This window comes from Taurulus bubalis, assembly GCF_910589615.1.
Source record: "Taurulus bubalis genome assembly, chromosome: 2".
Lineage (NCBI taxonomy): Eukaryota > Metazoa > Chordata > Actinopteri > Perciformes > Cottidae > Taurulus > Taurulus bubalis.
The window spans coordinates 31664332-31691313 of NC_136590.1; the positions used below are offsets into that span (position 1 = coordinate 31664332).

Consider the following 26982-nt stretch of genomic DNA (forward strand, 5'->3'; position numbering starts at 1 on the left):
ATCATACACGTCCTCGACTGCACTGCAAACACCCCAGATTCTGTTGGTGCGAGCCTTTCAATGGGACACATTTAAAAAACATCATTGCTCTTTTTCACAAGTTTCTGCGCAGGCATTTAGAGATTAAAAACCTTTTAGTCTCAATCTGCTAATTACTGTTTGCAATGATCCATATTCCCTTATTCACTTATTAGTACAGTGCGGCAATTAACAATATTTGTTTTTATTTGTGTTTTTTCATTCATCTATTGCGCTGATAAAATGTCAGACAATAGCGAAAGTGTCCATCACAGTTTACCACGGCCATGGTTTTAAATTGCTTGTGTCGTTTGACAGTCAGATATTAAATTCACAGTAATAAACTTAAGAAAAGCAAATACGAGAAGCTAAAATAGATTTTTCCTCCAAAAATTAATAATACAAAATTGTTGATTACTTCTCATTGGCTGATAATCAAAAAATTGCTTCAACCCCAGTCACTTTAATTTGTCCAGACATACAGTAGCGTACAGTACATGCTCTCCCAGCTACAACCCACTTTCTTAAAGTCACTGCCATCATGCACCCATCAAACTTTCACAAGTGTTTAAAATATTTAAGTGCTCAAAGGTTTGTACTGGAAGAAAAAACAAGGAGACTGCTGTGCCCATGGCACCTGGCGAAACTGTGCCATCCTCATATATCTAGGTTACATGGCTAATATTCCCTTGGTGGCCGGTATATAAATTACAAGAATAGCTGAGTTACACACTAACATGGATATGCTGTAACTCTTTCCACTATGGCTGACAGTACACCCGGCTACAACTGTAACATGTTACATAAGTGTGTCTATTAAAAACCTACAGTGCATTTCTAACTTAGAAATAAGGGCAATTTTTGCATCACACATTAATCAACAATTGTCGTTTGCCAAAGCTACAAAGCAGTGTTTTCTGTTCCTTGTGCACAGTACTGGCACAAGTGTCATGTAATAACATTAAAATACAGATCCCACCGTACACTATGTACTAATTTAGTTTTTGATCCGCTCCAACGGTATTTATTGATTACTGCGAGGGAACACAGCACACTCACATTGCTTGCCTGCGGCTCACATTCCTTCTCTCCCCTTTGTGAAAACACACAATTATGTGTTGGTGAGCCTGTGAGCGAGAGAGGGCGAGAAATCTGACAAGTGAGTACGAGCGAAGGAGACAGAGAGAGATGGAAGTGCAGTGTTGTGAGTGTGAAACTGAGAGCTTTTTCTTTCCCTTAAGAAAATCCATCTGTCGGGCTGGTGGTCATAACATTCATTTCCCCCGATATGAAAAATCTTAAACTATAATTACTGCGCAGAATCACATTTTGTATAGTAATTGTAATCACTGCACAATAATACATATGTATATATATATATATATAATGCAGTATTAGTATTTGTGCACTTTACCGTGTTTGCTGCTGTAATCCTGCAAATTTCTCCACTGCGGGACTAATAAAAGAATATCTAATCTAATCAGATCTAATAATCAGACTTGGCTAGTTGCTGCTTAATTTGTTATAATAATGATGTATTAAATGTTAAGTATCTTAAATGTGGTATAGCCAGTATTATATGAAATATACTGATTACAAAGCCTTGTGTGTTAAAGCATTACAGCATTACTATATAACATCACCAGAAGTGATATAGGTCTGCACTTGTGCCTCCAGATAAATACGATATATGATATAAAAGCTAGATGTAAAACCTCTTTAAAACACTGGAGGATTTGTTTTAGTTTTTTATCTCATCAAAAGAAGAGGTTTGAGAATATCTTCAACAATGCATCCATTCAGTCATTGACAACATAAGGCTACAATTTCATAGGGAGACCAAGAGCAGGCAGGCTTGGCATTTACTCAACAAAAGGATTTTCTCTAATAAGTTACATCTTTTTCAAACATTCCTCTGAGGAACAAGCAATTGCACGGCTACTTGTGAACAATGCTCAGTATTGATTTAGTAGAACACACGGATAGGGAGTCAAAAAGCGCTGTCCAATGCATCAGTGTGTGTTTGCGTGTACAGTTCATGTATTGGAACAATCAGTCATTGTCAGTTTGAAGCCGAAAGTCAAATAACCGAACTATATTTGATTGCATTTTGATGTATCATTTTCTCAAACTCATACGTTTATTTCAGATGGAGATTTTCTAGCATTTCCCCCAAATCCCCAGGAGAATGTGTCTCTCTGTGCTGCATACATACTGTATAGTTGGCGAGAGTCATAATGATGGAGAGGTAAGTTTGAGAGTGAAGGCAGAACAAAGCCATGGGGAGATAGATGACTATTATAGCAGCATCCTCCACACATCTACAGAATAATCCTCACTTAGCTCCTCTCTCACTGTGAATAGATGGTTTCTCACCGGTGACCATTTAACGGCAGTAAAAGGAGGAGTTAAGACTCAAAAACTGCTTATTTTGCTTTTGTAAACTCAAAGTAACATGGCGGTCTTGCCCCTGTGGAAGTTTATCATGAAACAGAAAAGTCTGCGCTTAACAACGTCAGTGGAACTATTTCATCATCTGAGGCAAATGTCCCCTGTGACGCTTCTCTTTGCACCCGCAAATACACTGAAATGAGAATTGCATGTATTATAATGTCAATCTGAACTGTAATTTCATAACTTTCATAAGATTTAAATTACTTTATGTGATTTGAGCAGAACTGCAGCTCCCACATAGGGGGGAGGTCTGTTCTACGCCTTCATTAAGAAAACTCTTACCACAACTGCCACCTAATCTCTCCTCCTTACCACCACCAGCTTCTTCCACAGCCTCTCAAAACAATATCAGGACAGTGCTCACTCCTCCTTCTTCTACATGCTCTGTCACAGAGGTTGAATAGTTGCATAACAAATCGGTTCCCAATTTTGCCTCGCTATTATATTTTACTCCTCTCTCGCAGCCTCTATTTTTATTTGACTCCAGGTTCAACCAGCTAATCCTTTGTCTGTTACAGTCTGTTCTGTAAGTCAAAAAGACAAAACCTCTTTTCAACAACAGTTGTTAACCACAAGGCAATCTGACCCATTTACACATATACATAGACTCTATCTATAGGCTTTAAGGATACCACGGCATTCATCCAATCATCCAGTGTCCTTCCTATGTTATCCCCACTATGTGTCTATTGTTGTTTTTTTTTCTTCTTTTTTTCACTCAGATAGCAATAAATGTTTGATATCTATTCATTATTTTGAACATCTATTTTTGATATTAAGAGTTTTGGTTGCAAAGTCTCTGTGCAACAGACACATTTCACCCTGTACTTCTGCTAATCTTTTGAAAGATTAAATAAAATGTCATCATCACTGATTATTTAGGGTGTTGACCTTTTAATGCGAGTCCTTTTTTCTCTAAAATACAAAGTCTAAAGAAGCAGGAAGGTGACAGGAGGAATACACTTGGTTCGTGATCAACCAACAAACGTTTATTTGTTTTTTTTTGCTTACCCAGTCTGTATGAGGCAGGATTTATTGTTGAAGGATCCACAGTGTGAGTTGCAAGCTTTTATTCTTTTAAAACTGAAGTGTAATTAGAGACATTCAACGAGCCACATGGGTCAAGCTAATGGAATCAGTGCGGTATATGATAGGCACTTGATGTAGGCGATTGCTCACAGTGCAACATGGCATAAACACAAAGTTTCAGACTATTGGATGCAGGAAAGCAACACTGCAATGCATCATTTAGTAAATGTGTATTGAATGCCGTGCAGTCATATTTGTATGTATCTAATTATGGACAATAGTTTTAAAGTTATAATACTCCTGAAGGACTGGAGTTGCTGCAGGGAAAAAGAAGAAGCAGCTCACCTGTAGAAGTATGAGCAGCCTCGCACTGTGTTGTGGCTGAAATATTCCTGGGTTTTCTCGTTGCCAAAATCCTCCAGAGGATCAGCCCACAGCAGGTCACACATGGGCCCAAAAGCCGGCGGCTCCTTGAACCGATCCAACTTAACATAAAGAAGCAGAAAGGCAGGTTTATAAAAAACAACATGTCAATTAAACCGGGTAGTGCTGAATCAGTCTGTTATTACCTTTTTAATGTCATCTAAGGTGTGTATTTCAGGTGAGAGCCCACCATGGACACACAGAAACTGTTGACTCATGAGTGCAGCCAGGGGAAGGCAGTCAAATGAATCCATACATGAGTCGTACACCTGCTCTGAGTACTTGATTTTACCTGGCGGAAGAAAGACAAGCAATAAGCTGCATCAATGTTCTCAGTTGTAACATTTATGTCAAAAGAACCCGAAAAAGTACATTGTGCACATACAATTAATAGTTAGTTATTGTGAGATATCTATAACACACAATTACAAAACTAGTACATTGAAATCATTGCAAGAATAAAGTAGCCAATGATTCTTCCTTTTTTTGAGGACACATGTTGAATAATATGCAAAATAAAGAAGATACATATATATATATATATATATATATATATATATATACATATATATATATATATATATATATATATATATATATATATATATATATATAGGTCTACATTTTCAATTGTTCATAGACAACTCTTTTCCCTTTTTGTGTGTCGTCGTACAGAATTAACTTGACAGTCCCAAGTGCATTACTTGTAATCTCTACAAAAAGTGCTCCAGGCTACACATGACACTAGCAAGACACAGAGAGACGAATATATAAACAATACAAAAAGATATATATATATATATATATAATTAACACTGATAAGTACTCACATTCTTGTTTGAAGGTGAAATATTCTGTCAAATGTCTACATTCATGATTTCCACGAAGTAAAAATAGAGTCTTTGGATAGAGGATTTTCAGCGACCAGAGGTATAAAACACACTGTCAAAACAAACACAATAACAAAGTCTTATTCCATGCGAAAATCAATTGACTTTATTAAATATATGAAGCTTTCTGCAGGTAAATTCCCCCATGACATACTTAATGACCGTCTGAAGGTTTTACCTCAATACTGAAGTAGCCACGGTCCACGTAGTCCCCGAGGAACAGGTACCGTGTTGTGGCTGGTGATCCTCCCACTTCAAACAGCTTCATAAGATCAAAGAACTGCCCATGGATGTCACCACAGACTGGGAAATAACCAAAGGACAGAAAATGTTACAGAATCAAAGAAACTGATTGAATATATTTAAAACAAAAAATGTTTGCATGTGCGAAGGACAACAAACACATTCTCAGCACAGGTCTGTCGTATCATTTGGTTATTATGGCGTATTCCACACGTGAATTACAGTCGCCTCACTATGCGTTGATACAACTCTCAAACCTTTAGTAGCTTCTGAAACACACTTACAGATCACAGTTGTCATGAAGCTAAATATCAAGGATGTTTTTCTTCGAACTAAAGATTCTGGAGATGTGTTTACGTCTATTTGTAAGGATCGCTTCTCTTATCTCGTGGTTCTGAGGATTAGAAGACAAAAAAACACCAGAGAGACAGTAGAGAATATGCTGGCAGAAACTTCACAGCTGTACAGGGCAGCGGTGTGTATTTTCTTTTCATGCACACAGGTTAGCTTTATAAATAGATACACAGGCGGGCAAGCGCAATGCTACAGTTTGTGTTAATATCTGCACCTCAACACTCAATATTGGATAAAGGTGATATCCATGTTTGTTGTAATGATTCCTTGTTTTATGGGCATGGTTTGCATGTTTTATGCTTCTTCCTCCTTTGCCCATCTACACACCTCCTACATCAGCCTTGTTAGTTCTTCTCAGCCAATCAGCTGCTTTCTTGTTCCCTCTGTTTTAACTATCAGCTCCCTGTCTATACCACCTCATAACCCTCAGCGTCTCCGCGCACCTCCCCACCTGCACTTTATCCTCCCGTCAGATTAGTTTGTATTTAAATCACGGTTTTGTCGTGTCTTAGTTGGGTCCTTGGTTTGTTCGGTTATGTTCAGTTTTGCCTTATCTGCACAAACAATAATAATTTCTTCAAATTCCTGTTGCTCACTGTGTGGTCCACTTGCTCCACCCTCCATGATTATTTGCTTGTCAACATTTCCTCATTATCACTCTGGACAAACTTTCTGCACTAATATCCAAAATGAATTGTCCATTGTCATTGTTCTTATGTTCATATATATTATTCGATATATATATTTATATTGTATATACTAGTTACATGTTAATGTTGATGCTTAGTTTATGTGTTCTACTCTGTTGTCTGTAATGTATTTTTTATATTTATATTGTTTATTTGTATATAATATATACATATGTACAACAAGAGCAATGTTTAACTAAAGTAAAATTCCATATATGTGTACACACACACATGGCCAATAAAGCTGATTCTGATTTTGATTCTGATTATTGTATGCAACAGGCTAACCATGTCCCAACACGCTTCACAAGCATAACAATTATTCACATTGTCACTAGAAATGTTATAACTGCTGAGTCTCGAACATCTGTAAGTTGTGTCAAGTAGAAACAAGATGGACTTTTTTTGAGGACAAAGGAGGCTGTGAAAATAATATTCCTGCAAATGCATATTCTTGCAGCAAGAATATTGATTGAATCTACAATTAAAGTCACCCTGCCAGTATTGAAACACCAAAAGAGGAATATAATAGTATAAATGTCTCCTGTCCTTAGGTCGTCATCTTATTGAGATAGTTACGGTCTTTGACTGAAAGGCCTCTGTCCTCCACAGAGACATGAGAAGCTCTTACCTCAAAGAGGTTGAAAAAGCTCAAGCTCCCAGGGGAGATACACATTTTTTTGCAGTGCAAACATACATCTCATTTCCTCACTGCCTTCAAATTTTCATTATCATCTTCCTCTGTCTCCTTCTCTCCTACTCATCCTCCATCTCCTCTCTCTTTTCTGTCTCCCCTATCAGCTCCACAGTGGCCTTCGCCCACTCAAAGCTTAGAGCGATGTGAGTGGGAGACTGCTTGTGTGACTAAAGCAATCAAACACACACATGCGCACATACGTACGCGCACGAAAAACACCCGTGGAACACATCCATGCAAGTAAAGTCTCACAAGTGCATAAACACCTAATAATATATGACACACAGATGATACAATACTCCTAATCATTCATACTTCATGCTTAATACATAAAGCCTCCATTTTCCTAACGCCAGCCTGAGACTTCTCTAAAGGTCAGTGTGCATTTCATCTATTTGTCAAATTTGTTTCAGCTAAACACTGTACTTGCTTTCAAGTAAGGTAATAAAGCTGAATGGCTACTAATGAACAATTAATGTATATTTAATACACACCATTTTGGGTGAAGCTGAATGACATGTTTCAAATAAAGAGACTATTACACTGTGGACTTAATGCACCAAAAATTGCAAAGAAATGCAAATTGTTTATGGGGAGTTCAGAATGATCAAGGAATACCCAGATGTACCTTAGATTTGAGCAAAATGATGTCTTGTACCAAGGATTGGGTATGCTTTAAAATAGTCAAACATTTGTAAAGTATTGATTTAGATCAAATAAGTAAACTATGAATCTGAGCAGACATTTGATGCCAACTTTAAGTGTGTGACAGTTTTTCGATATTCATATGATTTCATTTAATATCCCCAAAAAATTAAGGTTTTAAAGATGTACAAAAATAAATAAACAGCTAGTAAAGTGTACTTTCTGCTGCTGTACATATACTGCTAAAATACTACAAATTGCTTGTTGCATACAAAATAAAATAAATAATTTACAATAATATTTCCAACTTTTTTTTAACTGCACACAGGCACCAATAATACAAAAATGAAATTTACATTGTAAAGTGTAAAGTTTTACTCTTTTTCAAGTAACAAAAAAAATCGATGCAATATCGCTGTTTTTTGTGATTTATCGAGCAAGTTGGCGATGACGATAGAAAAAACACTATATTTGGCGGCTCTAGTTGAATACACAGGAAAATAAATATGTGTCTGGTTTTAGAATATAACTAGGACACACTGAGACTGAAAAACAATATTATCTGTGCAGATGCTTCGGGCATTGAGCAATTGATATTTTTCTAATAGTATATTTTTCATTATACCTGTGTCCTTGTATTGTAGTGTATTGTATTTTATATATTGTTGTTGTTCTGTTTGTTGTTATATGGACTTACAAGTCTGAAATAAAAGATATATATATATATATATATATATATATATATATATATATATATATATATATATATATATATATATATATTACTATACTATTACCTTTTACCTTAATGATTGTTAACATTGCTGGTTTATCAAAACCAACTTTTAACTAGATAAGTTACACAAGTACTTTTTGATATCATCAAATTTCCCCAAGTATACAAGTGCCAGAATTTAGTTTATTTATTTCACTTAACAAGAATAAAGTGTCAAAGAGTTATGGCACTGCAGTAGTCCACCAGGAACCAGCAATTTAGTCTTTGATAAGAGGACTTATAATGAGAGATTCAGTGTTTCTGAAATATTGTTGACCTTTCCCCTTAAAATAATGATGATTCTATCTGAAAGTGAGAATTTCTTGTAGAAAGGATTTTGTATAGAGGTCTCTTATCTGCATTTCTTCTTCTCTTGTTTACTTTTGTACTACTGTTACAAACAGTATAATTGTCAGTCCACATCCTTTTATGACCTCTTTTTCTCTCTTCTTAAATCTCTCTACAGACATATAACCAAAATACATAATCATCATAATACTGCTAAACTCAGATAGTGCACATTATAAACATTATACCTGTTTAAGTAAGCATGTTAGCATTATCATTGAGACGCAGTGCGATTTATGTCCCACCCACACCGGAGGGGAAAACAATTCATCGCTCTCCATTGACTTTGTATACCGGTAGTGTAAAAGTGAGTCTTTGTTACTTTCGTCTGCTAGCAAACAACAGAAAAATGCATGAAAGCTGCTGTGAGGTGGGATGCACGACTAACAAGGAAAAGAACCAAGAACTACGTTTTTATAGACTGACCAACTGGAAAACTGAGTACACAGGTAATACAACTTGAGGCATCGCCAGGAAGAATGAGAAAACTGGGATCCTGACGCTCAATAAGATGTGTGCAGCAAACATTTTGCCCAAATGTCAGTTTAGGGATAACTATTTTTCTGTAAGCTCAGCTGAAGCATTTTGACAGAATGCAACTTGTGCTATGGTGGAATGTGGATACATGATAACGCAGATATCATCTATACTGCATAGCTAGCTATGCAGTATAGATGTTTGCAAGGGCCTTAGCTAAGTACAGTTACTCATCAACAGTTAGTCATCAACTGCACAGACATACAACTCAGGAGAAAATGTACTTTCTGGAGTCTCTGTCACAGCAACACTCTCACGAGATTTAGCAACACATTTTAATTTACATCCTCGCTAATTAATTTCCGTAATGCTAAATATGGCTGTTAGCTCTGTAAATATTTAATGTTAGCAAAATAAAATATAAATTATGCAAATATAACCCAATCTGCTTTCATCCATCCACACACATTTCACAAAATTTACAACCGTGAACATGGCTGTGTGGCTCACTTTTTTTATCAATCTTAAGAAGGTTAACTGATACATAGCAATTATTCATAGGACTTGGTCATGTTTTTTCCTCACAGCAAGGTTTTACTCCAACAATTTGCAATACATTTTGTAATAATAAGGGTACACCCACATATTTAAAGGTTACATTAGTCATAAGGTCAGCTGAAAAGCAGATAACTAAACTATTATTTTAAATCTATGGTAGTGGTGTTATTTGGCCACTTTGGGCCAAAAGAACTCCTCGACAAGCTAAAAAGCCAGTCTGGCTAATATGTTAGCAAACAATTATCTTTTTACGCATCCGGCAGACTTAAAGCAACATTAGCATTAAGTTGGAGCCGTGTCTCTGAAAATGGGATGAACAATATTCACTTCTGAAAAAATACCTTTTAAAATACCCCCCTTGAGGACTATGCTGTCCGTGGCTTTTTCAGTGTCAAGGCAGCTGTTAAATGTTCAACTTTCCTCAACTAATACTTTCTAACTTTGTATATGTGCAACTCATTAGGTTTTGCTAATGCTCACACTGAACCATTTGGGCCAAGAAGCTATTGAAAGCTTAAAAGAGTTTAATAAAGAGGTAATTGTTCAATACGCTGAGTAATGATGTTATGCCTACTCTTTTAGGACAGGCTCCGTATTTTATTATCATATATATATTCTGACAGTTGACCTTTATTGCATGTTCTTACCCTTCTCTCTGTACTTGTTTCTCAACTATCAACTGTCCAAAAAGGCCCAAAAGAAGAACAAACAAACAGTAAGACAATGTCACACATCCAAAGACCAGACAGGGGTGGAGAAAATATCATAAAAACTCTCGGTATAATGCAATTCGATTCAACAGCACTACAAACCACAGTCTCCTAAAATCAACACCTCTTCAAACGATAAAAACTAAACATAAACTTTGGGAATGTAAGATGTATTGCAGGGCTGCTGTATTAGGCTGTATTAGTATTAGCTATGTGTGAAAAAAGTGTTCTTTGTATGTGTCACATTTGATGATCAACTGAATTCAAATACCAATCAGTACGCTTTACCTACTGTACACATGTATTGTAAACATATTAATGTGGAAATTAGTGTGTCAAAACTCTTATTCAAGCCCAATGTCATATCTGATCAAGTACAATATTTTTAACCAGAACGCTGAGTCATCACAATTGCCAGGCGTGACGTCCTCCAGCTCACTACGCAGTAGGACAAGGGCCAGGTTAATATCTGGAGCAGGTTTAATAATACCTGTCACTGGTGCCTCGATGTCCAGTATAGTTTTCTCCTGACGCAGGATAGCAGCTCCCTCGTTGATGATTCGGAGTGCAACAGCTTCCTCTACACGGCCCTCCTTGGTGAGGTGGGCTTTCAGGAGATCCACCCGTGGTTTCCCTTCACAGTCAAACACTTCCTTCATTGTAAGGCGGTGGCTCAGAGGGAAGGGAACAGCTGAGGACAGAGCACATGGGGACATTTTAGCAGAGGAGACATCACAGTAACTATGCCTACCTAACAACACTCCAGCATTTCATAACATTCTTTTGAGTATAGGTGACGTGTGTCTTCTGTCTGCATTACTTTTTACAGCCCCTTATTGTCCCCTCTTGACCCCTTGTCCCCTTATTGTCCCCTTGTTGATGTAATAACTAATACAATTATGGTTTCTTCTTTTGTCGCACAGTGAGATAATAGGGGCGAACACCACTCAGAAATGATATAAACAACATGCCGTGAAGAAATTTATGCAGAGATTCTATTTGAGAAAACCCCATGCATGTTTTGCCTGCAGGCATTATTTTGCTTCTGTATCCATCTTAACTTACGGTAGGCCTATATGTGCATGTTTGGAATGAAAACCATTATCATAAACATGGCTTTGGTTCATATGCATTAAGTATGAGAAGCCATTTGAACATTCAAATGATACAGCAATATATTAGTTATTTAGACACAGATGTCAGACACCATTATTCTGTTTGCAGTCAAATGTGTGATATATTTTCTTGGGTTACTTTATGCCACTATGCCTATTTGTAATGCAAACAATTTAACACAATACACTGTGTGGCTTACCTAAAATATTAATTAAAATTGCAGCAAGATCAGTGACTGGAAAGGATCGACACACAGCAAACTGTCAGTTACTAACAGAGATTCCAGTACAGATGTGTGGGTACTTGCTAAGTATTTTCTGAGTGCTGGATAAAACTCAGAAAACATCCAAGCACTCTATTCATCTAGCACTCTCCCTGGACTGCTAAAGCCTGTGGCCATTACACTGCACCAGTCACCTACTGTGCCCAACAGACTGCCTGTGAAAGTGTGAAATTCAACCACAGATCATTACGTCAGTGGCAGCAAAGGTTATTTATTAGATCTGATGCTGATCTTCTGTGTGCTTTGACTCGCTTTTGTGGTCCACGTATTGGCGTTCATCTACAGATCATCTGGCTTTACAGAGAAAACTCTAAGTCTGAGTTGTAAATAATTCAGATCAAAAGAACAATAAGTACTAAAATGCACAATAATGCAAAACAACTAAGGATGCAATTCTGGGTAATGGTTATGGTAAGCATTATTGTACCTCAGCATACTTAAAAAAGGTTGCATCTACCTTACCAACCACTGATTTACTGCACCACCCAGCATGCAAGCAAAGTAGCCCAAATAAAAAAACACCTACGACGTTGCATGACTGACAGGTTCATGCTGGAACTACCTCAAATATTACAAGCTAAAATGCTCATGGTTGATCCTCTAGCGGTGACTTCTACATTTTCTAAGGAACCTTCCTGATGTTGGTGACAATAATCCCTCTCATAGCTGTGACTGCAGAGTGGTCTTATAGCTCGAAACTTTCTGAATTTCAGGAGTACAATGGAACCAGTGAGGCTGAGTAGACTGGTTATATTATGCTTTGAGAAAGAATGAGCAGAGAAGTTTGACCTGGAGCAGATTGAGGAGGACTTAGTGGTGCACAAGACAGAATGACTTTCAGACAGGTAAGCACAACAACAGCTTCTCTCTTCAGAGGAAGATGTCAACAGCCGCTGCATTGTCTCGGAAAGTATAGTCTAGTTGCACTATATGCTGCGTGTGAAAATTGTGTAGCTCTCTTTTTGCTTTCATGTGTGTGTTTGTCTTTTCTGGTTAACTCTTGTGAGGCTTTACTGAGGAAGGCAGTAGTGCATTTAGGATCGATAACTGGTTGTATGCACAAGCTGCACATTTCTGTCTATATACAAGGAATTCATTGTTGTTTTGACATAAGGGCTTGGTGGCATCATGTTGTTTCATTAAGGTATACTTTGACATGTTAATAATGCACTTTGCTACCTATGTATTGTCTTTAATTGAATAGTTCTATCTTAAAACATTAAATTCACCATACACCACTCCCTCCCCTTTTAAAATGTCATGTAGTAACATTTACTCTGACCTACTTTTTACTTTTATCTGAATGCATTTTTAGAAAAAATATTCTCGTACTCCACTCCCCCCCTGCACATATGTACACACGACACAAACCATCAGCAGCAGTATATTCAGGAGTAAGGCTATGCTTGCCAGATTTGTGCAGTGCATAGCAAACAGGGCCACTCAGCAGTGGCAAATGAAGAGAAGACAAAGGAAGAGTCTCAAAGCTAAGGCTTAACCGAACATGATCAACATGATCTTTAATAATGAATGCTTGACTGGATGAATCTCAAAGTCGCTGCTCCTGGGATAATGAGGTGGGCCCCAGCGAGTGTGTTTAATGGGACTAAAACATGTTCACGGTGTGCAGTGTGTATCTGTTATTGCGATGTGTGCTTTGACACTTTGTGCTAGCTGGTATAGTACACACTCAGCAGCACTGTCACCACTCAAATTGTTTGAAGTTTTAGTGAGGTTAATGTCGTGTGGCAGCCTGACAGCATGACGATACAACTTTGCAAAATATGTCTGGAATGCAGTGATGGATTACCTTCACAGACCAATTTGCATCGGAATTGAGAGGTGAATGAGCCCATGAGAGACAACAACACGAACTGTAAAGTACCTCAGAGGAATTTAGCACTGGAAGGCATTGTGCAAAATACATTAAATTGACATTAAATTAAATGTAAAATGCACTAACGAGAAATTATTTTGCTTTTGGACACACAATACCTCATTTTTGTTTTCAAACTGCTGCCACTTTTTTTCAACAGTACCATGAACTGAAATAGAACCACATACAGATGCTTTGAAAAGGACACAACACTTAGCATTTTTAGGCAGAATGGAGCAACAAAGGATTAAGCCCTCTAATAACAAAGAAATCCCCAAAAGCGACCCAGATACTCAACAAATGAAAACAATGCATTTTACAGACACACACGTATGTAGACGCAAATGTACGAGAGCACTGATATAGATGTATGGCGAGATGAAAAGCTGACTTCTGCTCAGCACCAAAGCAGAGTTGAACTATGAAATACGGTATGTTGCCGGGCAACAGCAGCAGCAGCTGACTGTTGGAGTACAGCCATTGCCGCCACGGAAAACTGCAATTTGCATTGGAGGTTCACATAGATGCTGTTGGAATTGCTCATGCGGTAGACGCACTAATCATATTGAGGAGTATGAACCTGTACCGAACACCTTTTTATGCCAACACACATTTCCCTGAGAACGGGGTACTCCGTACTGCAAGCTTGAGGGGGAAACATGAAGCAACTGTAGGTTTGTGTTGCTAATGAGCAACCCTGGGTTCAGTCAGGAAAGGCTGAATGGCTTCATGTGGTTGGACTAACTAGACAGGGCTGCATTTATAAGAGGCCCAATTAACATACAGTCCCACCCAAGTGTCAAGCTTTTAACATAATGTCGTGTCGCTTCTTATCACCTGCGTCTTACAGCTCAGCCAGCAGAGATCAGCTTCACGTGGCGTTTGAAGGGTTATGTACCGACTAATGATAAATATTTAGAACTAAAAGCCAAACCCAACCATTGCTCTGTCATTGATAAACTAATAATGTCAACAGAGGTGTTGTTGGAACCAATTTGCATGTTTGCTATTGAAAGCTATGTTTGAGCCTGTCACAAGGCCAGTTTAAAGCTGACATATTGTGTCTTTTCATATTGTTGCGCACTTATTTAGAGAAACTGTTTTTATCATTTCACATTCACGTACTTTAATTCTTTTGGAATACAGCTACTGTGACGTATTGAGAAAATCCTTTTCTAAGGTGCTATAATAAAGTAAGATAGTTCACAGGTGTACTAAAGGCCTCATCCCCAAAATAACTGACCTAAATATGCCTCTTCATGCCCACAGCAGGGCGGTGACAGTGCCGTGGAAAAACAAACCGCACAGACCAGCAGTTTTTTGTATCTCTTTAGATAAGATCTGTCAGGTTTAAACATGTAAGAGAGAAGAGAAGCACTGAGAAACTTACTGTGGTTTAAGTTTGAGATGTGTATACTGGGATAAAAATAACTTTAGGTAGCTTGTAGTATCAGTGCTTGGTAGTTTTCTATGTGCGCACACACAATAACTGTAAGAAATGTCTGTCTCAATCATCCCATTGATCACCGGAAGGGTTTCATGATGCAGTTTGTTGCATCTAAGTTTTGTTATCTCTTTTATCACTTTTCAGCCTTTAAGGATTTTAAAAAAAAACTTGGGTTTTACTACTTTTTAAAAGTGGAGTATGATAATAAGAGACCAGATAGATGTAACAAGGAATATTCATGACGTGGACTGATGATTTTCAAAGGTCAAAAAGAGCCAATTAATGGGGATTTAAACACATATTTGAAGCTCTTGAGCAAGGCTTTCAAATTACATTGTGTGTGAATAGCACAAATGAAACAAATGCATATGATTTAGCTATACCAGAAGAATAAGGCTTCAAGTGTTTCAAACCTTGTACGGAAATCCTAAATGTTACATGAGCATGTTACAAAAGCAAAAGTCTGAGTCAGAATTCTTGGCTGTGAAGAGTTTACTAATATAAACCTTTTGTTTGACATATTTGTGAATGCCTGTATGTCATAAAAGCTTTGTCAAAGAATGAAACACAATTTGTTATCTTGATTGTGAGCTTTTGCTCAAAACAACAACTAATAATGTCACTTTAAAGTAAACTAAGTTATTTCTCTTACTATGGACATTATGACAAATGACAGTGCAACATTTAGATGCATTGTTTTGAGATAATGTCTATAAAACAATGAACTGTAGTATCTGCTAATGGTGAAAATACAATTGCAATGTGTCAGTAGTATGATACAATGGATATGTTGTTATTTCAACTAAAAATAAGCCTGAAAAAAAAACGATTGTTAGGGTCCCTCGATAGGACCTGGCTCATTTTCTATGTAGTTAAAAAAAGCTTTTTCAAATGTAACAGCTTAAAGACAGGACATGCATTGTGCCTGCAGTGATTGTTACGTATGTGTATCTCACAGTGCAGATTACTCTGGTTTCCACAACTCTGTAGCCTAAAGGACAAAGTTGTTAATGCTGACTGAGCTGCTCGGCCATTAAGATAATACACTGAATGTGAATATATATTCCGGCACAGTGCTGGCTGTGAACTGATCCATAGTCACAATGAGCAGTGCTAAATGAGTTATGGCACAATTGTGGGCACTTCATCATCCTCCATTGATCCAAGTTGTAGCCTCAGTAATTCTCTGACAGAGCAGCCTTCTCCTCATCTACTGATGTGGCTTTTGAAAAATCTTATAGACCTTTTCTCATCAAATTAAAACATGACTCACTCCCGGTCAAATATACCCCCATTAAATGTCAATTTCATGCACTCTTCCTCTTCCACTGGCCCTGTCAAAGCCTGTGAAATCCTGCTGCATCACTGCCCCAGCTTCTACAACAAGCTCGGCTATTCAGCTGTTTTTCCCGTCTCTCATCTCATGCCCTATACAGAGCCAATATGCAGTCAAATCGTGACAGCAAAGACTACAATATAAATAAAAGTGTGCAATATTTTTTTTAAATACATATTTTCCGCTGCACTGCTGCTGCTTCTTAGCAGTATGCCCGGTCTTGGCGGGGGCAGTGCAGCAAAGAAAACCGGATTGTTTATCAACATCAAAGCTCTAGCAGCCCACTACCATCAGCCGTGAACGCAACTTGATGGCCGCGTATGCACGACAGGAAAATAAAGGCCATCTCCTGCCAAACCACGAGGAGCTAAATACTGGAGATATTATGTAATATCTACAGCCATAACCAAATGCAAAAACGTAGGCTGACTTACATTTCACCATCCGATCGGTGGCGTTTAAGACGATGTCAGCGTTAGACATCTTCATGGACAGTTACTGTCTTCCTGGCTGAAGCGGTTTTCTCTCCCTCCTTTGGGGTCTACTCTCAGTATTTGTTGTCGAAATGCGACTGATGCTGTGGCATCACTTGGATGATGCGCCCCCTCCGTGCGTCGGTGCTGCGCCGGGTAGGACGGCTGCTCCCCAGGCAGGGATGGATGCTGGATGCTGTAGGAGATGCTGCTGCTGCTGCTGCTGCTGCTGTGCTAAGCTGTTAATGTGGGGGAGGATGCACGGAGAGAGAGAGAGAGAGAGAGAGAGAGAGAGAGAGAGAGAGAGAGAGAGAGAGAGATGTGCACTATCCCGACATGGCGGTGAAGGGAACTCCCACGCAAATGTTCCACGGGACTGCCTGATGCTGCCATCAGATGGAGGCTGAGACGGGGTTGCCCCCACGCACGCACGCACGGCGCGCCATGTTTCGGTATTCTCGAAATTTCTGTGCGCCGGAAGATGAGAGCGTGGGCCTCGGTTCAAACGTGTGTAAAAATCGTTGTAATCGTTGTGATTACGTGCGCGTGTGCACATCACATGCAGTTGGTATTTATTGCAATGATAGCAGGGAAATGTTCACTTGGTGGCGACAAACCATCAAGGTTTGAGCAAACGAAGCTACTCAGACACGGCGGAGCATGCATGTTGAGGAGGAACACTGTAAGGGACGTAATGAGGTGACGTCTTTTTGTTGTTGTGCCACAGTGCATTTTGTGAAGGTTAGCCTGGTTAGTCTGCTGTTAAAACAAAAACTTGAATTTGTATGATTCTATTGTATAATAACAAACATAATTTAATCTGAACCAAGTAGTGGTGCAGTGTTCAGAAATACTATATATTGGATCCATAGCAATGACATTAGACATATTAATTCACAATTAAGTGTCTATTAACAAACCCCATTTACTGTGACACCTAAACAAAATAGATACAATATATTTAAATATCTTAGTGTGGACTGAAAAGCCCCACACAAGCTGTGGTACTCTAACCAATGAATACTGTTTGGGTAAGTCATATTAATGTGACTAAACAAGTTACAATTGGTACATCATGATGAATATAGTCAAGACTGCAAGAGACACACGTTTAAAATGTGCAGGAAATAAAAGATTTTGAACACAACCTGAAAAGATATTTAGAATCATTAAATATGCCTGTCAACAATGTTTTCCTTTAACAAATCCACAGTTTGCAGTAGGCCCAATGCATGTAAATATATATTCAGAAAGCAGCCTCTGTTGCAGTTCCACCGGACCACCAACAGAGGCAGGTGACATCTCTCTGCTCTTCACATTTCACAGAAATGCAGCTTGATTTTATTTTAAAGTTTATGCAATTCACTAATTATGTTTCCAGATAACTTACTGTATGTCCAAGACATCTTCGCGCCTATCAGAATGAAGAGTATGTAGCACAGATCTCCCATTTTCAGCCTTGCACATTAAGACAAATAAACTACTTTCTTTGTTCTCAAAAATACATTAATTACAGTAAATAAAAAAAATTGTACAAAGGTGGAAGTGACACTGTGTATATATATATATATATATATATATATATATATATATATATATATATATATATATATATATATCTTTATATATATAATTTTCTTTACATATAACATTTTTATTCAAAATTAAAAACTTAACCAAAAAAAAAGCTAATCTATGACATATGTTTTTAATTTTCTTCACTGTCTTTACTTAAAAGACTCATGACTGTTTCATATTTAAGAAAATGTTTCGTCAGCTAATACAAACAATAACTGAAAGATGTAACTGCATTACGACCTGACTGAATCAGCAGAGTTGCATTTATTGATCACTGAGTTGCATCTTTATCATCAGCCTACATCAGCAACAGTCATGACCACTGTTCTGAAACATGAGGAAGACACACTCGTTTCAGTGCTTGTGATGCTCGGTGGCTTTTTATCTTCATCATTGCTGTTGACAATAAAAGCGTTGAGTACACTGCTGCGCTTGTTAACAGCTCTGAAAGAGTTGAAGCACACTATCTGATCTTTGCTTTTTACTAGTTCTCTTTGTGGCAGCTCACATGCAGAAAATGTGCTATAAGCTAATTTTGGAACAATGTGATGTTAATATACTGAAGACCTTCATCGCTGCAGTGCTTAGATTTGATCAAATGGTCCCGATGAATCGATGTTGCACACCGTTAGGAGGAAAGATGCTGTTGAGCCAGAATTAAGATGCAAACGGGCGTCACGTTGTTTCACAAATGCTCAATCTAACCTGAGTGTAAACAGTGGTAGTGAATGGCATACACAGGTATACACATCTATCAACCCAAAAGCCATTCAATCATACTGGAGAGTACACCCAACTCCTCCTCCGTAAGCTACTTAGTAGTACATCCACCCCATCGTCAACTGCTACACCACCGAGTATATGGTCCTTATATCTATTGTGGGAAATGTATGCATGGACATTTTGATGAAAGCCATCATTAGCACCCTCGTTGAACAGGAAGTGGTTCGTGTTTACGCGTCTGCAGATTTCGAACCATGAGTTTGAATGATGAATTGCGTAAACAAAACTTTGGTGCCCAGTTGATTTTTTAGCTCTCATGAAGCAATGAGGGGATGATATGATATGATTTGTTACCTAAAAGCTCACTCTGATAGCCATCCCTGTTCGTCATTATTTAATTATCTCAGGCAGCTTCTATGAGGACCTGCCACTAGATGGGGTCCCAACCTTGATTTTAACTGCAACAACAGCAACAGCTGGCCGGCTGGTACTGCTACAGGAGGGGCGATGTTCGCTGCTTCAAATTTAGAGACATGATCATTTGAGAAAGCAATGACACTACTTATTTAGTGGCACTAGCTAAACAGTTGTTGATGTAATTTTGTCATGCTTTTTTGTTGTCCTCATACTGTCAGTCAAGACAATAGAGCCACTTGCTTCCTGACAGATGAGGCTGAGCATGTGATTAGTGGCAGGGTGAGTAATACATCTCTAGAAATGGAGCCAGTGTTGCTCATCAGGCAGAGTGGAGCTGTGAGGCTCCCACAAGGCGTGACAGACCTTTTCAGTAAACACACCACAAAATCTCCACTTTGGAGACTCAATTGATAGAAGAGTGCGCAATGGATGGACATGGTGTGTCCTTGAGGTTGCCGATATCGCTGGAACAGATCAACCAGAGCGTGGTGGTGAAAGAAGAGGGATGCTACATGTTGAACATGGTCAAAATGAACAACATTCTTAAGCCATATTTTTATTATGTGGCCTATAATGCACAAAAATAACTACCTGCCTTAAAAAGCATTGCGTTGCTTTGAAATGACATGTTCTTGGAAGTGACTGAGTGACTGTCACGTGTATAGAGGAAAACTGTACAAACCTAATTTTAAATCCAAAAATTGGTTTTCCGATGTAGATTATTTCCGCAGTGCAATGACCTGTTGGCAGCCATATTTGTTGACCACTTCTTTTAAATGCTGTTTTTACTGGCATGCCGTCCTGGCACGACAAGGGAGAATGGAACTTGGACATTACTGATTCTATACTGAAGCTTATACAGCTGTTGCCACATAATTAACTCACAGTTCTTTGCAGTCACGTCAACGGCACAAGCTATTAATTAAGTCACCAGCCATGTCGTATGTGATTCAATTACATCACAAGCAAATTGTCTCGGCTCGTAATAAAAGCAGTCCCAAAGTAAAATGGGCATGAATACATGTATGTGTTTTTTTCTTGCTACTCTGATAGCCCGTTGCACGTTAAACCCTGAGAATCCATCTTGAATTGATTTGGATTTCCTCACATCCAGATTAGTTAATCTGGATTTAATTGAGATAGATTAAGTTTGTTTAATTCTGATTGATTTGAACAGTATGTGCTGTCTAATGGCAGAAAGTAAATGACCCCCACAAATAATGATTGCATTACTTTGGTTACATTGTTGTCTTATCAGGAAATTTCATTCAGTTTTACTGATTTTGTTAAAATAATAGTTGGACTTTTTGGAAATCCATTTGACTGGCTTGATACCACTCTGTGCATTAACTATGGGGTCAGAACCTGGAGGCATTTATCTTATCTTAAAGATCAGAAGCAGGAAGAAAAGAAAAGGGGAAACAGCTGACTCCAAAACTCAAAAATATGCCTGTCTGCACCTCTGAACTCACTAATTAGCACACTGTGTGTCTTTTGTTTAAACCATTTAGACTCAGAAATATGAAACAACACGTTAAAGTTTTACGTGAAGTTCCGTGCTGGTTTGATTTCTCTCTGAACTCATTGACTTGCTGAAGGTTGTGAGAAGAAACAGCAACTGGAACACTCTGCTCCAACAGCTGGTCAAATTTGGTGACAGATGATCTATGGTATTCCACAGGAAGTGACATCGCCTGGCACCGAAGACCGGCCAATAGGAGAGAGCAAGGACCTTGTTTGTTGCCAGTAGATGTCATGCTTCACACATCATGTTTGGGATGGGATAATTTTAAATGTCAAATTTTTTAAATCACTGCGGATGGATGGATATATACAGTAGATAGATAGATGGATTTGTGCTGCTGAACAATGAGAGAAAAAAGGAAAATGTCAAAGTGTAAGCTTGAGAAGCACTGTACAAACAAGTAGAGGAACACAAAGGCAGCCTCTCTGAAATAATGGGGATGTTGAAAGTGTGTTGCAGTGATCCTTTGGAGGGTTTAGGGCTTGCAACATTCCTCAGTATTGCAGAGAGCTGATGTTCATGCCTCGCCCTGCTCCCTTCATCCCTCGCGTACCTCTTTTTGGGCCGTCTTCAGGGGGCTTTCCTACGGTGCTGGTCATGTGTGCAGATGGGGATGGAGGCCATGCAACGCTAATCCTCCTCCCCAGCTCAGGAAAGTACCCTTCCTCCCTGTGCAGAACGAAAACAACAAAGAGCTGAGTGTGGCTGCAGCCTGCGGGGTTCAGTGCACCCACCAGAACATGTCCAAGAGTCACAGCTTGCTGCTCCCTCCTACCCATCTATCCACGCATGACTCTCTCTCTCTCTCTCTCTCTCTCTCTCTCTCTCTCTCTCTCTCTCTCTCTCTCTCTCTCTCTCTTTCTCTCTCTCTCTCTCTCTCTCTCTCCGGCTTTCTCTCTTTTGACCCTCTTTTCAACCTACGAAAGACACGTGCGGATGCAGACTGCAATGTAACGTACCTCCGTTTCATACCGGAAATAGAGGACTTTAGAAGGTCAAAAGGGAGGAAAAATAGAACGCTACAAAAGACAATGTGTAGAGTGGGTTTTACGGTGGCAAAATGATCCCTGTTCATATTGCATCATTCCATATGACTGTATGAATACAGTGAAATAGTCTCAAACCCTGAATGGAAACAAAAATGGAGAAACAAAGTGAAACTCTTATTATTCTTTAATGTCACCAGCTATAAAAACAAAAAACTTACAGCGTCTCAGGACTCACATGACTCCCTGTTTTAGGTACCAGTATTTGTTGTTGCATTGAGGGATACTTTGCCCATATATTTACATAAAACCCCCTTTTGGCTGTTTCGGGACTGGACATGAAAATAGGATGGCAACGTGCGGTCGGCCGGCCCACCGGTTTGGTTCAGACTAAATGATCCCATCAAGAAATGTTATACACGCATTGATGTCCCCTTCGGGACATATTGTAATAACTTTGGTGATCTACTGACTTTTCTTCTAGCGCAATCTTCTGGATAAAATATTATGACTTCTAGCTAATAGCTTTCCCATCAGCCTCAGCTGTACTTTGTCTTTCGTGCGGATTAACAAGTGTTAGCATGCTAACATGTGAAACTAAGATGTGGACATGGTCAACTTCATACATATACATCTATACATTTATATATATATATATATATATATATATATATATATATATATATATATATATATATATATATATATATATATATCAGCGTGTTAGCATTGCCGTTGTGAAAATGTGCTGATGTTAGCATTTAGCTCAAAGCAACCAAGGTGACAAAGTCCATTCTCACAGAGCCGCTTCTACGGCTGTAGACCCTCAGCCTGGTTGCATGTCAGTACAATGGATAAGCTATGATTTGATAAAATATCACTTGAAGGCAACTTTTTTAAAAGCTTCATTTCAAACACATGCGGCTTTCATATAAACTCACAGCAACATTACATTTCCAGTGGAACAGTGAAACAATGTCCACATGGAAGTGTGTTGTTAGATCACATTTACAGCCCAAATGTCGCTTATTTTGGCGAGTCTGTTTTGAAAAGACATCTTGCCTGAGACTGAAGGGATTAGTCTGCAGAAAAGACAACACCGGAATGAAAAGGCAGAGGGGGATAAAACACAGAGCACATGTGAGAGTGACAGCAGCTTTTTGAAAAAACAAATAAATTATTTCCGCAACACGTTTTATTTTGATGCCTTGCCATGTTATTTAGTGATGAAAACATCATATCCAGGGGAAAAGTATACCAAAAAAGACATTAAACATGTTTCCAGCTGCTGCTTGGCCTTAAACATTATATTACTTTCTTGTGACGTTTTGAAGATCTTTAGTCTTTGATAAGTTTTTCTGAGCAAGATTCCACTGATGGTTATATTTTTGTAAAACCAACAAAGGAAATTCTTTGAACTGGTGTGTGTCTACATTGACAGGATTGTGTGTAAGGAATGTAAGTATCCACTGTAGATTGTAAATGAACAAAGGTGGAATGTGTTAATCAACCGGCAATGATATTAATCCACTGAAAGCCTTCTTTGACTTCTTTTCCTCATTTCAAACGTTTTTTTTAAATTATTTGACCACATGGGAATACTTGTTTTTTAAAATCACTTCCTGGTTTTGATGACGTCAGTAAAGTTGGACAGTTTGACAATAAATGTGTAACAGAATGTAACAGGTGTAAGAAAACGGAAAAGTCTAATATGGAAAGATGAAACGTAATGGAAATCACAATATCACGTGTTCCTTTGCTGAAGTGTAACAGCCATGGTGATGTATACTAAACCTATGTTTGGCATGATTTAATTTGCATTTTAAAGAATAATACTGTGTGACTAAGGAGTTACACTCCAAAATGATGCACATCATTTTAATAGATGGTACTGGGAATATATGTAATCTGAAGACATTTCCCAGAATGTGATTATGTTTCCTGTATTTTATTTTGAATTTAAAGTATTTGCCCAAATATATATGAATCAGAATGATAATAACTTCATGCAAAACCATTCGAATGGATGACTATATTTTGGGTCTTAAAGGCATCATGTAAAATATTAAAACCTTGTTTCCCCAGCTTAACAAAATTCTGATTAAAATCGTTTGCAGTTCAGTGACATTTTATCTTGAGAAACGTATATTTGAAACAAGTGCAAACAACCTTGTATCCCATTGGCAGATTAAACATATTCCATTGCCAGTCAAGCCATTCAATTATAGAATAACTTGTTTGTGTGGACATCTTTATTGTTAATGCGTTTGGAACACAGATACCGTGCGTAATTACACATTTGGTGGCTTTTTGACTTTAGTATTTACTAAGTGAGTGTCATGTTTATGAGAGCCAGAGCATATTTGTTTGCAGGGAGGTTGGTTGGTTACTGGCAGAGTTTGTAGAGCACCCCCTCCTCTCTCACTCTCTCTCTTTCTCTCTCTTCAGCTGCCGCGATATTTTCCAGCTCTGGAGCCTCAACCGCACAGCTCGATCGATTCGCATTGATTGTCCCTGACGAGCTGCTCCACTTTCTAGCCAATGTCAGCCAGTCTGCGATCGGGAAGGAGAGAAATGAAGGAAAATCTCTGCCGCCCTGGCGGTGTCATTTCCACACACTTGGGTTGGCCGCCTGCCAGCAGACAGGACAGTCGAAAGAGGTGGAGTGGACTCTGGGGCTGAGCGCGAGGAGGCGCGACCGTGGATGAGGATGATTTCTGTCCGTCAGCGTTGCGTCGTGGATAAACTCTGTTCTCCAAATACATTGATGGGTGTTTACCCTCCACCACCCTGCGTTTCCCTTGACAGAGATCGCTCGTTAAAACGAAGGCAGACATTAACATCTACATTTAAAAAAATATATATTTAGCCTAATTATATTTTTATCCTCTAATTATAAAACCCCGTGCTCACGCAGTCAGTTTATTGTCGCTTAAACTCACTCGCGCACCAAAACCATCCATATATATATTATTATTATAATTTTGAATACATTATTTGGATTGACGTGCATCCAGTAATCATTCAGACACAGTCATCTTCTATGAGCACTCCGTTTTATTGTGAATCAACACAACTCCCCCCAGCTGTCCTGAAATCACACTGAACCTCGCGGCCTCTCTGTTTGTTGTTGCCTCAGCTGAGCCGAAGCGCGCGCGCGCGCCGCGGAAAAGTCCACTTCGGTTTTTCCGCGAAGCTCCAAAAATCTATGAAATGTGTTTGCATGTTCCTCTCTGCAAGCGGGGATGTAGAGGTGGGATTGCAAGGACCGAGAAAGCTGGGGGAACCCACGCGTTCAGCCTCAGAGAAAGTACGCTTTTCCAAAATAACTGACGGTGAATATTGTTTTTCTTGTTCACATTTGTCATTAACAGGCAGGCACTCTGTATGATTTTGTTCTCGCAGAATAACCTTTTTTTTCTGCCTTTTTTTTGTCACCGTTCTGCACGGCAGGCTGAGAGACGGACCGCTCGGACTGTGGGAGCCCTCCCCTCTGCTCGGATCTGCTTTGGTAGGTGCAAATAAATTGGGCCCGTGTTTGCAAATATGCAGATACATGGGAGGGTTGGGAGGGGTGGTGGTGATGGGGGATCATACTTTGTTGGAGTCTGCTGAAAGTTGGGCTGTCATCTTCTTATAGGATCAAGTTATAGCGGGGTGAACCGGCGCTCCTCTGTGTATCCGTCAATGTGCGACTGCAGACCAGATGCTGGTACCGCAGATCGGCTGCCGTGCTCATAGATCACCGAGTCCAGACAAAAGCAGCTGTTTTGATTCGCTTTTACTCTTGAAAGAAGAGAAGAGGAACGGTTTTAAAATTGGTTAACGATGATTCAGCACCGTAACGGGGATAAAGGGGACATTTGACAAGCTGCTGTCAGTTTTTTCAAGCACAATCTCCATTCCTCTTTATTTAATAAGTCGCCTCCAGATCCGATCGGCACGCTGATGCTTCATCGGAATCAGCTGCTAACGATGCGCACTAAACTTGATGCTGCCAGGTAATGAACGAAATGATCAACGGGCATTAGAGTCGGATCGTGCTTACATCTGACAACAGACGGATCGTCCACCCTGCACAGGCGAATTGAAACTTTTATTTAACCCTAAAAACATAACCCAGTCAATAGACAGCAGAGTTTTCCACTCGCGTAAAGATAGGCGAAGGATTCCTCTGCTTTTTATTTATTTTTTAATTCCACATGTCATGTTCTTCTTCTTTTTCTCCGGGCATCATTATAAAGTTCCCAGGTACACAAGCTTTCATCGGGTTGCGTTGAAATCCCCCCTGCAATCCGCCACCAGCATCGCTGCTCCAAGTGCTCCATATGTTTGCGAATAATTTGAAGTCACAGTATGCACGGCGTGGTTGTTTTTCTCCTCCAACTTTTTGTATGAATATAGCCTCATTAGGGAGAAGACGCAGCAGGTTATGGACGATGGATGAAGCCTTGAGTCTTATTATTGTCACCAGGCTTGTTTTTTTTCTTTCTTTTTTTGTTTTACTTCCTCCATTCGCGCGTCTGTGTGTGTGTGTTCGCGCGCGCGTGTGCGCGCGTCAGTCTACAGGAGGTGGGAGGAATAGAGAATGTGTAGCTCTCCGTAAGTACCTACACGAGTCCGCAGACAGCGCGTCTGGACCGGAGGGAGGGAGGGCTGCATCGTGCATCGCCTGACCTAACCCATTAAATATTCTCACGTCTCTGGAGGTGCTAAAGTCAGCTGCTCCACAGTTTGTTGGCGGGCCAAATGCTTCATAACCCTCCAGGAAATTAGACAATATTTTTCCCCTAACTCTGTTCAAAAGCTGATTCCGTCTGTGAAGGAAACTTATTCAAGGGTAACTTCAAGGAGGTCCAATCAAACGTGATCTGGTTTCATTTAGCGGGGTCATTTGTTTATTTAATTAAGA

The 26982-nt window shown here is 39.1% G+C and overlaps 1 protein-coding gene across 1 annotated transcript in view; it reads right to left on the reverse strand.

The window, feature by feature from the left end:
* LOC306754099 (protein phosphatase 3 catalytic subunit alpha-like) overlaps positions 1-21708 on the reverse strand; it is a gene marked incomplete at both ends in the record, with an annotated part of 29518 nt that extends 7810 nt beyond the window's left edge. Inside the window, 7 exon segments of the mRNA XM_079238009.1 lie at positions 3847-3986; positions 4071-4216; positions 4755-4866; positions 4993-5117; positions 10801-11001; positions 21638-21659; positions 21661-21708. Coding sequence (XP_079094135.1) covers positions 3847-3986; positions 4071-4216; positions 4755-4866; positions 4993-5117; positions 10801-11001; positions 21638-21659; positions 21661-21708 — 794 coding nt within the window.
* Between the last annotated feature and the right edge of the window lie 5274 nt (positions 21709-26982).